The sequence below is a fragment of the Sminthopsis crassicaudata genome, chromosome 3 (assembly GCF_048593235.1).
Source record: "Sminthopsis crassicaudata isolate SCR6 chromosome 3, ASM4859323v1, whole genome shotgun sequence".
Classification (NCBI taxonomy): Eukaryota; Metazoa; Chordata; class Mammalia; order Dasyuromorphia; family Dasyuridae; genus Sminthopsis; species Sminthopsis crassicaudata.
In genome coordinates this window covers 174,305,808-174,320,604 of record NC_133619.1, presented here as the reverse complement: position 1 = coordinate 174,320,604, position 14,797 = coordinate 174,305,808, and the positions used below count along the sequence as shown (strand labels likewise).

Here is a 14,797-nt window from a genome sequence, read left to right as displayed (position 1 = left end):
TTACAAAATCTCATTGACCACGAGGCAGCCACACCCATGTATCTGTTTTCATTCTCTTGGCTTCCTAATGTCAAATCTCCTGCTCTCTTCATAATTCCTTGGAGCATACTCTGGGTTAAACTCCACCCTGGTATGCCCTTTGGTGGATACAGCCATGTTTGGACTTTTTATGAGAAGGAACATTGAAGGGGAGGGAGACAGTAAAAATGTTTTCTTATAATTGTATTTACTTTTTAAATTTAAAAAATATCATTTTCTTGTTTTTGCTTAAGGAGCAATTGTTGTGTCTGATATGTTGAGAATGGACATGTCTTACAAACATTGGAATTGCTTGGCTTAGTTAGTGGGTTCTCTGTTAACAGGTGCTAGATTTCAAACTATTCTAATTCTCATCTCAAGCTACATAACTCAAGCAAATGGGTTCTTTTGTGTTTTATATTCCGTAAGCCACTGGGTACAGGGAGGTTATGGACTTGCTGACTTAAATTCTAAACATACAAAAATTTATAAATCAGGTTAATCTGGGACTGATACTTTTTTATTTATTTGTTTGTTTGTTTGTTTGTTTATTTATTTATTTATATTCATTTTTCCAAATTATCCCCTCCCTCCCTCCACTCCCTCCCCCTGATGGCAGGTAATCCCATACATTTTACATGTGTTACAATATAACCTAGATACAATATATGTGTGTAAATACCATTTTCTTGTTGCACATTAATTATTAGCTTCCGAAGGTATAAGTAACCTGGGTAGATAGACAGTAGTGCTAACAATTTACATTCACTTCCCAGTGTTCCTTCTCTGGGTGTAGTTGTTTCTGTCCATCATTGATCAACTGGAAGTGAGTTGGATCTTCTTTATGTTGAACATTTCCACTTCCATCAGAATACATCCTCATACAGTATTGTTGTTGAAGTGTACAGTGATCTTCAGGTTCTGCTCATTTCACTCAGCATCAGTTGATTTAAGTCTCTCCAGGCCTCTCTGTATTCCTCCTGCTGCTCATTTCTTACAGAGCAATAATATTCCATAACCTTCATATACCACAATTTACCCAACCATTCTCCAACTGATGGACATCCATTCAACTTCCAGTTTCTAGCTACAACAAAAAGAGCTGCCACAAACATTTTGGCACATGCAGGTCTCTTTCCGCTCTTTAGTATTTCTTTGGGATATAATCCCAATAACAGAACTGCTGGGTCAAAGGGTATGCACAGTTTGACAACTTTTTGGGCATAGTTCCCAAATTGCTCTCCAGAATGGCTGGATTCTTTCACAACTCCACCAACAATGTATCAGTGTGGGACTGATACTCTTAAAACCACTTGTTTGCTTCTTCAGTCTATGAAAGCCTAAGATAGGTTTTTTATTTAGCGATTGTGAAACTGTCCAGAGAACTCTGCTAGTCCACCCTGCTACAGTAATGTTTCACTAACATTAAATCAGTGCACTGAGTATTTACTATATATTTCTTTGATTGGATTGATTGTCCTTCATTCTTGAAGAAGATTAAAATGACATTACTAAAGAACTTGGCTAACAGTGATATCATTTTGTTCCTCTTTAAGAACAAAGGACAGGGGCAGCTAGGTGGTGCAGTGAATAAAGTACCAGCCCTGAAATCAGAAGGACCTAAGTTCAAATCCCACCTCAGACACTTAACACTTCTTAGCTGTGTGACCCTGGACAAGTCACTTAATCCCAATTGCCTCAGGAAAAAAGAAAAAGAAAACAACAACAACAACAAAGGACAACAACCAACCTTATGCTCTAGGAAGTAGCACTACTATATGGAATATAAAAGTACACCATAATGGATAAAAAGCTGAGCCTAAAGTCAGGAAAACTAGATTTAAGTTCAAATCTGATCTCAGCCAATTAAGTCATTTAACCTTATTTGCCTCAGTTTTTTATGTGTATAATAAGGTGGAGAAGGAGATGGCAGCTCATTCTGGCATCTTTGCCAAGAAACCCCAACATAGATGACAAAGAACTGGACGTGACTGAAATGACTGAACAATAACAAGGAACTCAGCCATTATAACTGGTGAACATGACAGAAGTTTGATCGGTTTAATGTAAAGTGCTGGTGGTTTATTTATATTCATATGTCTTAGATTAGTACAGCAAGGCACAAAGTATCCACAGGGCATACATAGTAAACAGATGTTTGCATGACAGAGAATTATAAGAACAATCCATTACTGTGATAGAGAAAAAAAAGAGGGTGATACTAGAAGATAGTTCTAATTCTTACTGTACCACTAACAAAATGGTTATTCTTTGTGGGTCTGTTTCTGCACCTGGAAAAAAAGAGAGAGAGACTGGATTAGATCTTAAAAATCAGTCATAGATTTAGAATTGGAAAGGGTCTCAGAGTTCATCTAGTCTAACTTCATTTTGTTGTCATTGATTAATTGTGTCTAACTCTTTATGGCCCTGTTTGGGGTATTCTTGGCAAAGATACAGAAGTGCAAGTCTTTTAACCTCAAAGTGCCCCTAGATAATTCTCTAAGATTGTAAGTTGTAGAAAAGGTGCTGACTCTGCATTGGCGGAGAGTGTTCCCTCACTTGTGAAGTCCTTATGAAATCACAGACTTAGTCTACCTAATAACAACCATGCTATGATATGCATGTGGAGAGTTCTGGTGTGAGTACTTGCTGCATTCTTTTCAGGGCTCCTCATCCACCTTTGGTATCCACCTTAACCTATCTCTAATCTATGACTCCATGCAGCTGAAGCATGCATGGTGGTCTGATTTAGTCTGTCTCAGTAGACAGACTTCTAAAGTAGGTTGAGGGTAACTGATGGGTCTCAAACCCATTGGTGAATTTAGGGGGATGTTTACCCCAAGCATATGAAGACATCCTCTGGGGGAACAATAGGCAGGTAAGAATAGTTTGTTCTAATGGCTGTGAAGGCAGCGGAAGCAGGTGGTGTGGAGCACTTAGAGCTCCATTAGACCTTGTTCAAAGATGTCAAAAGCTTCCACTGCATCCAGGGCCATCTCCACTCATTTAACTTTTGTCCTGCCTCTTGGCTTCAAAGAGAAGAAAATGTGAGGCTGATGACTTTACACAACTCTGTCTTACTTCAATCCAATTCACATGCAATTCAGGACATTTCCCATCATCTACTATTTTACCCCAACATTGTGATGTCATTGATCCTCTTTAAAAATGAAGGACAAACAACAACCTTAATAATAACTTATATTTTTACATTACTTTAAAATTTACAAAGCATTTTCTTCACAACCACCCTATAAAGTAGAAAGATTGCCTATCTCTATCTATTCTATAATGTCATGTGCTATCCTTAACATTTAACCTCCTGTGACTCACTATCATAACTGACTCAGAAGATGGTCATATTTTTAATTCTTCCTTACTTTCATTTCTTATCAATTTATAAGACTCAACTTATCTCCCTCAAAAATTTCAAAATGAACTCATAAATGAGGGGGATGAGGTAGGGTTAACTCATACTGAATACTAAATTATTCTTGGACCTTGTGGGAAGGGCTCAGATATTAATGCTGTTGTTGTTTCAGTTTCAAAAAATTGAAATGTTCATATCACTGTTCCCAGGGATTTTGGATTTTTGTTTTGTTTTGTTTTAAATTTCATATTTGAGGGTGGTGCAGGCTGTGTTTTTAAGTCTTTAACTGCTCAGGATAATTCTCTTAACAAGCACTGAGATTCAGAACAAGGCTCTCTGCAGAAGAAAAGATAAACATAAGCAAGAGATGACTCATACATATTGCTGGTCTCTGGTTCTTTTGGAATAGCAGTGAGGGAGTACTTAGGGAGAGCTGCATTCTTTCTCTGCCTCAAGACCAAGAAATAGAGACATGCTACAGGTCTGCAGTATATTAAGATTTCTCTGGAGATAGAATGCTGACGGCTATCCAGAAAGCACCTGTGGGTCTTAGGTTCATTCTGTCAGGACCTCATTTTAAGTGTCGAGTAATGGCCAGATTTTAGCATCCACTGAGAGAGAGAGAGAGAGAGAGAGAGAGAGAGAGAGAGAGAGAGAGAGAGAGAGAGAGAGAGAGAGAACGTGTGTGTGTGTGTGTGTGTGTGTGTGTGTGTGTGTCCCTCCCTTACTTCCAAAGCAGACTTCTCCCACCCCTTTCTCCTGATTCTGCTTAGCTCCAGGGCTAATCTCCTGCCTAAAAGAAGGATGCTATTCCACAAACCCAACTCTCATTTAAAATAAGAATGAAAAGAAAAGGCCTGGCTTCTGGTAACCATTTTTTTATTTTTAGGGGACAAACCCAGAATATCCATGGGAGGAGAGATAAGTGGTATCTCATAGGCTTTTCAGATGAAGTAACCTGAGAGTTAGAGGAAGGAAATGGCTTGCCCAATGAGTCATCTGGCAATGCTCAAAATAGATCCTAGGTTTCCCCTATTTTCCCAGACTAATTAATTTTCCCATAAACCTGCTGCCTTCTATCTACTCAACTACAAGGGGAGTTGTTTCTGAAACATGACAAATTCTAGGATAGTATATAACTTGTAATTTTATTGTTATTAATCAAGTAATTTGATATTATCTTCATTTTAGAGATGAAAAAACGGAAATCATACCTTCCCTCAAGGAGTTTACTTTCTAGAGACAGCTAGTAAGTAGGTAGAGTGCTGGGTCTGGAGTCAGTATGATCTGAGTTCATATTTTTTTAACATTCATTTTTAATTAATTTTATAATTATAACTTCTTTTTTGACAGTACATATGCATGGGTAATTTTTTACAACATTATCCCTTGCATTCACTTCTGTTCTAAATTTTTCCCTCCTTCCCTCCACTCCCTCCCCTAGATGGCAGGCAGTCCCATACATATTAAATGTGTTACAGTATATCCTGGATACAATAGATGTGTGCAGAACCGAATTTCTTGTTGCACAGGAAGAATTGGCTTTAGAAGGTAAAAATAACCTGGGAATAAAAAACAAAAATGCAAACAGTTTACACTCATTTCCCAGTGTTCCTTTTCTGGGTGTAGCTGAGTCTGTCCATCATTGATCAATTGGAAATGAATTAGATCTTCTCTTTGTTGAAGATATCCACTTCCATCAGAATACATCCTCATACAGTATTGTTGTTGAAGTGTGTAATACGATCTGAGGTCAAATCTGTTTTCAGATACTTACTAGCTGTGTGACCCTAGACACTTAACCTATGCCTGCTTCATTTTCCCCAACTATCAAAGAAAATAAATGATAATAACACCAAATTTGCAGGATTATTATGAAGATAAAAATGAAATAACATTTGTAGAGCTCTTTGCAAAATTTAAAAGCACTATATAAGGAGCAGCCATTATTAGCTACTAATGGGGAAATATCAGCTGGATGATATGTTCTACCTGCTACTGTCCTATCTTCAGTGATAAGAATAAAAAAACAATAAAAGACTTGAAGCTAGGGTATTAATTATGTGATTATTGAGGTTTCTGCTTCTTCATCTCCAAAAGGAAGATTGTTTTATAAAACCACATTATCATTATTATTGCTGCAACTACTTTGGTTATATAGATTTTTAAGATTTATAAACATAAATCACCTGTAATCTACAGGTATCATTATCCCCATTTTATAAATAAACTGACACAGAAAGAAGTTTACTAGCCCATGATCATGATTGCTAGTGTCTTTTTTTTTTTCTAATTTCAATTTATTTTTAAACTCTTTTTCTTTTTAATTTTGAATACCAAAATGTTTCCTTCCTCTTATCCCTTTCCTCTGAGAAGGCAAGCAATATGATACCAATTATGTATCTCTAATTATGTAAAACATATTCTAAATTGGCCATATTTCAAAAAAAAAGAGCAAAATAAAGAGAAAATTATACTTAATTTTATTGCGAGTGTTTTAAATCAGGATTTGAATCTAGACCTTTCTGACTCCAAGTCCAGCACCATCTATTAGCCTACTATGTGTCTATAAACATGAAAGTATAAAAGAGATGACCATTTGAATCTGCACACACAAAAAAAATTAAGTTCATTAAGTATTTTCATAGTTTAGAGTTTCTTCCTTTCCTTCCTCTGGCTCTGCCTTGTTCTCCATGTTTTGTTCATTAATCTATCCTCTTGCATCCTTAAATTTTTTTTTTAACTTTTAGGAAGCATTTTTTACACTTAATCTTAATTTTATTTCTCAATTACATGTAAAAAAATTTCTAATGGTCTTAAAAAAGTTTTGAGTTTTGTATTCTTTCCTTTTCTCTCTCCTTCCCCTCTCCACTCAAGAAGGCAAGCAATTTGAGGTAGATTATACCTCTGCAGTCATGCAAAAGCATTTCTTTTAGCTATGTTTTAAAAGAAAATGCAATAAAAAGAATAATAAGAAAATTTAAAAATTTCTTGCATCTTTTTAGATGTTCCAGGTCATCCAGCCAGAGCGAGCTTTGTATATCCAAGCCAACAACTGTGTGGAGGCAAAGGACTGGATTGACATCCTCACCAAAGTCAGTCAGTGTAACAAAAAGCGCCTCACCGTCTACCACCCCTCAGCATACCTGAATGGCCACTGGCTCTGCTGCAAGGCCACGTGTGATACCACTCCTGGCTGTACACCTTGTACAGGGTAAGGGTGCGGGCTGCTCACTGTTCTTAGGATTGCCACCTTTAGGGAAGCCATGAAATAGAGGCCATTTCTGGGCTTACAATGATTGGGACAGCCATTTCTACTTTGATCAGCGAAGCCTTTCTTTCTTTCATGCTGGTCTGCAAGAACCAGAGGTATATAAAAACTAATGAAAAGCAGGGATGCCACAAACTTACAAAAAATCATTTAAAAGTATAACTATTTCACTTTTTTATGTGTTTTTGTCATTCTAGTAAATTTTTAATTTTAATTTTCACAACATGGCGCATTCTATCATTAGATATGAAAGTTTTTGGATGACAATTTTTCAAACAAGTGGATCAGGAAGAAGGAGAAAGGCAATAAGCATTTTTATAGTACCTACTTTCTGCCCAGTATTAATTTTAGCACTTTACCAATATTAACTCATTTAATCCTCACTTCAAAGATAGGTGCTGTTATTATTCCTTTTTTAGAAATAAGGAAACTGAAGCAAATTGTAAAGGGCTAGGACTTTGCGAATATACTTTACCTAGATGCAAGGTAATAATCCAGCACTTAGGGCTAATTACCAATTGGACAATTCTCTATTAACATGTTTGGAGGATGACCCTATTCAACTCCATGCTGGCTGGATCTATAGATGTGGTGAGAGAAGGGAGGAGAGATCAACAGGTAGAGTAGGGGAAGGAGGATCATTCTTTGGTGGTAGAGAGAGGAAGAGACTAGAGATTGCTAGATCTAATCCCCTGAGAGGGATCCCATAAGACTTTTGCTTATCCTGACTCTGGCTAAGATATCCAGGGCTTCAACAGCAAATAGATTAAGTGACTTGTCCAGAGTCACATAGGTGGTAAATATCTGAAACTAGATTTGAACTCAAATGTCTCTGACACCAAGCCCAGAACTCTGTCCATCGCATTACAAAGCTATAGTAGAAAAGAGGAGAAGCTTTAGGTTCACAGGACCTCCCAGTTCTCAGTCTACTATGCCACCTAGCTATGTCAATTAGTAAAAGTAGTATTCTTTGTTTAGCCACTTCAGTTACCCTCTGTCTTTTTTTTTTTTCCTTCTTGTTAGGGTCACATCAAAACTGTCATGATGCATCAAAACCTCATTTTTTGTCTTTGATACCAGAGGAAAAATACTTTGAAAAACTCTACTGCACCATATAAATGCCTATTATTAATATATTAACATCTGCGTCTCTGTATGTTGGAAATTTCCATCTGAATGTCCTCAAAATACCTCAAACTCTAAATTGAATTAATCTTTTTTCTTCCAAACTCCTCTATGTCTATGAAGAACATCACAATCCTTCCAGGCAGCACCTAATTTCATAAACTTGGACAACTCCTCAGTTCTTCCCTTTGTCTCACTCTCCCATGTACAGTCAGGATCCAAATCCTATTAATACTACCTTTTACAATTGACAAATTTTACAATATTTTTTTTACAATTCTTTTCCTTCTATATTCACATTTCTCTCTTAAAATCTTTCTCTTCCTTCTTGTCCTTTCTTACCTTTGCAGTCTTTCCAGTACTAACTTTTTCTTCCTCCATGATGAAAATTATCTTTGCCTACTCAGAGTTTTATTAGTGTTTTATCTGGGCCCTTCCTTTTGTCCTTTCCAATTTTGTCTTCTCTTACACTTATTTGCATACCTGTCTTATCCCCCATTAGATTATAACCTCCTTTAATATAAGGACTATGTTGATTTCTATCATTGTTTTCCTACAACCTAACCCCAATGAATTGCACATAGTAAGAGTCTAATAAATTTTTGTTAAATTCATGAATTTGGTAGATAGGACAAAATGTTTTTAAAATTTCATTCTTAGGCCAAGCTAAAGTCAAAGATGATGAAAACAGCTGGTAAAAGTTTTTATGAAGTTCAAAAATTTGACCATAGATTGCTAATACTTTGAATGTTAATTTAAAAAGCAAATCAATATTTTAACATTTTAAGTAACCTTTCAAATGTTGTTTTCAAAAAGTTTTTAGTATTTGTACTTCTGAAATTATTAAAACTGCATTAAGATTATTTTAGATACTCAGGTAAAGGAGGAAAGTACTTGGGGTTTGTATTTTGTATTAGTATTTTTAAAAATTTAATTTCTTAATGAGTTCTAATAGCCCCACACATAAACCTGGGGTTCCTGCTTTATAATGAAATTCAGCAGACATTAGGTTCTCACTGGAAGCAGTGCAAGACTAGATATATCCAGTGATGGTCCCAACTTTTATGGTGCTTATAGTTTTGTTAAAAAAGAAAACTACCTTTAATGCAGACTAAATAGGGCTAGGTAGCCAGAGCCTTTATTAAATGCTTACTATGTGCTAGCCACTGTGCTAATCGCTGGGAATACAAATGCAAGCAAAAGAGACAGTACCTGCTCTCAAGGTACTTACATTCTGCTGGGGGGGGGGGGGGGGGAGAGGAAAACATTAAGGGAAAAGCCTAGAAAGCCTGGGGTGACAGAGAATAGTATCTGTAAGGGACCAATGCTCTGGGGGGAAAAAAAAGACCCAGGTGGCATCTTGTATTTAGAAAGGCTTCCCCAGAGGAAGCAATTTTCAGAGAAGACTTCGTGGAAGACACAATATTTGGGTTGGGTTTGGAGAATGCATAGAATTGAAATAAAGCCAATAGAAGGTAGGAAGACATTGTAAGCTTTGGGAGAAGTGAGAGCAAAGACAGGAGTTGGAATTCAGGGCATGCTTGGGGAATGTGGTCCAGTGCATTGTGGGGACTAGCATGAGAAAAAGAGAAAGAATTGTCTAAGAGGGCGAGAGAGCGAGCTCTGAATAGAAAAAAAGTTTGAATCACTGTAATTTTAACACTCAAGATCAGTACAAATTCATTTGAAAGTTGTGAAAACACACACACACACACTCACACACACACACACACACACACACCCCTATTTTCTGAGAATTGAGGAAGTCATTTTGAGGTCTTTCATACCTAAGACTATAAAATCCAGTCCAAGCTGTATCTGAGTCATGAATCCCTTGTATAAAGTATCTAGCCTTGGGCTAGACTCTTTCGATGACCTTGGAAGTCTTTCCTTCATTAAGACAGATTATTCCATTTTTGAGTCATTCTAATTGTTTAAGGAAATTCTTCCTTTCTTTGAGCCTAAACCTGAATTTCTGTGACTTCCACATATTGTTCCTAGTTATGCCCTCTAGAGACACATCTCATAATTTTTTACATCTGAAAGATCTTCAAGGAGACTATTCCTCTCTGTCTTTGTCTTTCTGTCTGTTTCTCTGCTCTCTTGACTTTTCTGTTTCTCTCTGTGTATCTCTGTCTCTTTTCTCTGTGTTTCTGTCTCTGTCTGTCTTTGGGTCTCTATCTATCTCTGTCTGTCTGCCTCTGTCTGTATCTGTTTCTCTGTTTCTCTCTTCCCAGCAGCCTTCTCCAGGCTGAACATTTTACACCCTAGTTCCCCTCTTTTGGATGTCCTCCAGCGTATCAGTTTCTCTCAGACATTGGACCCAGAGTGGTTCACAATCCTATAGATGTGCTCTAAACTGCAGAGCTCTAGATTCTAGCTCTTGATACAAACTAAGATTCTATCAGGTTTTTTTGGTTGCTACATCACATTCTTGACTCACACTAATCTGTTTCAGCTGCAGATCTCAAGTTTTTTTTCACTCGAATTAATATATAAACACATCTCCTCAGGATTATATGAAATTGTGTGTGCGTACTTTCACACACCTTGCCCTTTCCCACACATATTTTTAACCTTTGTTTAAAGCTCTTTTTATACTCCTGGAAAACCAGTGATCCCCCAAATTTTGAACAACCTCAAATTCTTTGGGTAGTAATTTGGAGAGCATCAAAATATTAACTTGATAGTAGTGTTGCTTTTAAAAAAACACAAACTTCTTTTTCTTATTTTTTATAGTGGCCTTCCAGCAAACATACAGCTTGATATTGATGGGGACCGAGAGACAGAGCGAATCTACTCCCTTTTCAACTTGTATATGAATAAATTAGAAAAGATGCAAGGTAAGCAAGAAATGCTTATGTTATCACAGCAATTGTTATATGTTCAAGATAAAAAAGGATCTTTTCTGAGGGAACAGAACTGATATGACACATAATATGGGATTAATCCACTAGAAATCCGTCAGATCCTGCTATGAGGGGAAGTGAGAATTCTTTTCCTGAAACAGCTGTGGATTTGTGTGTATGTAGACTCATGATACAAGTACTTATGTTTATGACTCTGGTGCTAAGAAGTTCTTTGTAAATTAGGCAAAGATTTTAAAGATGACTTTTAACCACAGAAATTCTAAATAATATGAGGATAAGGCAGAACTTGCTTACTCTGAGCAGTTATAATAATTTATCATGTCCTAAATATCTCTTTGCAATCTTCTTCACAATCAAGACCAGTTTTTTTGGTTTACTATATATAGACATACATATATACATATATATATACCTATATATATACATGCATATATATGTATGTAGATAGATACACAAACATATACATATATATATATATAATTTTTATTTCTTCATTTATTACACAACACAGAACATGAACATTCAAAAAAAACCAAGCAAACAAAAAAAAACAGCTTTGCTTATAAGCTTTTGTGAAAGCATCACTGATTTTAACAAAACAAAAAACAAAATCCAAACTGAAAAAAGTTTACATAATAAATATACAGTTTGATGGATTTAATTAATAGAAAAAGCAGAGATAAAGGTGCTCCTTCATTTGTCTAATAAACTCATATTTTACTGCTTTGCAATATGTTTTCCACCTCAGATCTGCAGTAGGGAAAACAGCATGATAGAGGAATCTTAGGCACCCCTTGAAATGTGAAGCTAGCCTTTAAAGCCTTTAAAGACAACTGCTGCTGCTGCTGCTTTTTCTGTTCCCCCCCCCCTTATTTTTGATAGAAGGCAGCCAGGCAAAGCGTGGACAGAAACCTGGAAAATATTTTAATCTGGAGTTGGCAATTATTTCTGTGCACATCTGTAATTGACCTAGTCCCCACCCAATGGGACATCCTTTTATGACTCATCTTGGCTCACATATATAAAGAGAGAGAGAAAGAAAGACAGAAATACAGAGAAAGGAACAGAAAGACAGAAATAATAGAGAGACAGAGATAGAGACAGACAGAGACAGAGAGACAGAGACAGAGAGGAGGAGGGAGGGAGGAGGGAAGATAAATGATAATGATAAAATATTGGTCTGGAGTCAGCAAAATATCATTTATTTGTCCTGTTTTGGACATTTAATAGCTCTCAGTCTCAGTTTCCTCATCTGTAAAATGGGGATGATAGTACCTTTCTCCTGGGATTGTTGGGAAAATCAAAAAAAAATTAATGTGTAAAAGTTCTTTACAAATCTTAAACTACTATATAAATATTAGGCATCTTAATATCTACTATAAGTCTTTCCTTCTATGGATTAACAACCCCAGTTTCCTCAACTATTCTTTATATGACATGATTTTCAGAACTTTCACCACTTTTTCATATGAATTTGTTTTTAGTGCCTCTTAAGGTGAGACATGAGTATAGCAAGCATACCTGAGCATAATATTCCTGATATGGATTGATCATTGCAAAACATAGCAAAATTGTTATTTCCTTTGATCAAAAGATTCTGTTAATGTGCCATATGATTCCATTCTTTTGTTAGCTTCATTAGAAGGGCTATTTTGAGTTGTGATCAGCTAAAATGCATGAGTGTTTTGAAAAATAAAAAGTTTAAAAGGCATTTATTAAGCACTTACAATGTGCCAGATATACAAATACAAGCCAACTAGACAGTCTCTCCTCTCAGGGTCCTTAAATTCTAAAAAAGAAAGACAAAATATATGGGGAAGATTTGGGCAAGAAGTGTTTTGGACAGTAAAGTCACAGGAATAGTGATTAGACATCAGGAAATTGATTGGCATATCTTTTCTAGAGATGGATTGGATTATTGAACTCCAACAGAATTGGGAGGCAAGGGAAGCAAAGAGTAGGAGTATGTAACAACTCCCTGGTGCAGTAGGGTGATAATGGCTAGGAAGATTGCAGTGGAATTGACTTAGGGCTAGAAACAATGAGTACTCCCCAGTGACCAGTGGGAAGCTCAGAGTCCCAGTGAGGGAGCTTGAGTTCCAGATCATAGGTAGGACTGGAACTTAGAGACATGGCAGTTTGAAAATGGGTAGCAAGTAGTTTCCCTGTGAGCATTTGTTTAGCCAAATCTGTCCCATCTGGTACTTTTGTGACTGATTTTCTTTGAAACTCTATTTATTGTTGTGAAGTTTCTTGTTGGTTTTGGCCAGTCATTTCAAGGTCTTTTTGAATCCTGATTCCATCATTCCAATCATAACTTCCTTTTCAGCTTTGTGTCAACTGTAAACTTCACAAGCATGCTATCTCTGTATCTGTCCAAGTTGTTAATAAAAAATGTTGAGCAAAACATGGCCTAGGACTGAGGCTTGCAGCATCTCATTAGAATTTTTTTTTTCCAGAGTGGCTTAGCCCTGTTAATTGTCTTTAAGGACAGTTGCTAAATCAACAAATAACTTAACAAATGTTAGATTTACCTGACAGCACAGTAATCTATTCTTATAACTCTTTAGCCACAGTGATATTAAGAGAAAATTTGTGAAAAACTTTATAGAAATCCAGAAATGCTGTAGCAGCAGCCTACTACCAACCTCTGGCACTGTTCCTAGTGAACCTCTGCAATGTATATATATCAGTTACCTCCTCCTTTTCTAAACCTTTTATAATCTCATTTAATCATTATCACAGATGTTTTGTAGAATATGCCATCAGGTTTATGATTGATACTTTTTGGTTCTTCCTCTTTTCTTCTTTTTATAAAAAATTGTTCATCTTCAGTCTTTTGTTACTATTCCTGTTTTCCACAGTCAGATTATCATGGAATAGAGGTACAGGGGGCTAGTCATCAGGAGACTTGTTTTCTAGTGATCATTTTACTGCCTTGCTGTGTCATTGTCACTGTCTTTGTTGTTCACTCTATTCATTTGTGTCTGACTCTTCATGACACTATTTGGGGTTTTCTTGGCAAACTGCAATGGTTTGCCATTTCCTTTTCTAGCTCATTTTACTAATGAGGAAACTGAGGTAAACAGGGTTAAGTGATTTTCCCAGAGTCACACAGCTAGCAAGTGTCTGAGGTAAGATTCAGATTCAGGAATTTACAAAATCATAATAAATTCAAGCCTTCTTGATAAGTCCAATACTTCATCTACTATACCAGCTAACCCTCTTCCTATCTTCTTTTCCATCCTGTGCTTCAGTTACCTCTTACGACTTTATCCTGTCCTTTCCAGTTTGAATTTTTTTTTCTTCTTAGTGGTTACATAGAAAGGAAATAATTGTTGATTAATCTTGCCTTCTGGCATCAGTTAGCACTATATTCTCTTCCCCAAACAATGGTTTCTATCATATCCTTGTTCACTGGCTTACTCCAAACAAGAACAGTGTGGTGCATTAGAAAGATTGCTGATTTTGGAATCAGAAGGTTGCATTCTGGCTGTTACAAGTTTTGACTTAGGGCAAGTCACAACCTTCTGTCTCTCATTTGTAGAAGGGAGGAGTTGGACTCTTTGGAAGCAGATAGTATGCTTCATCATTAGTCCTTTGGGATTGTTTTAGATTATTGTATTGCTGAGAAATAGTTAAATCATTCAGAATTCATTGTCGTATAATATTGTTGTTTCTGTATACAATATTCACCTGATTCTGCTTACTTCAATTTGTATCAGTTCATAACTCCAAATTTTTCTAAAACCATCCTGCTTGTGATTTCTTACAGCACAGTAATAGTCAATATCTCAATTCCCAATCATATACCACAGCTTATTTAGCTATTCCCCAATTGATGGCATCCCTTTGATTCCAATTCTTAGACATCACAAAAGAGTTTCTATACATATTTTTCTATAAATAGGTCTTTTTCCCCTTTTTTGGATGTCTTTGGGATATAGACCTAGCAGTGGTATTTCTGGATCAAAGATATGCAATTTGCTTTTTGAACATAGTTTCAAATTGCTCTCCAAAATAGTCAGATCAGTTTACAACTCTACAAAACAGTTCATAACTCTACCAATAGTGAATTAGTGTCTGGGAAATGCTTCTTGAAAAATCAGAACTTTATCTAAAACTAGAAGGAAATGAGGAGAT

At 36.3% G+C, this 14,797-nt stretch overlaps 1 protein-coding gene across 4 annotated transcripts in view; it reads left to right on the top strand.

Annotated features, from left to right (window-relative positions):
- The window catches only part of RASA3 (RAS p21 protein activator 3), a 292,598-nt gene that overhangs the window by 270,104 nt on the left and 7,697 nt on the right, over positions 1–14,797 (top strand). For all 4 annotated transcript variants that reach the window (XM_074299614.1, XM_074299612.1, XM_074299611.1 and 1 more), the window contains 2 exons: positions 6,394–6,602; positions 10,524–10,627. In XM_074299614.1, coding sequence (XP_074155715.1) covers positions 6,394–6,602; positions 10,524–10,627 — 313 coding nt within the window. The remainder of the gene's footprint in view (positions 1–6,393; positions 6,603–10,523; positions 10,628–14,797) is intronic.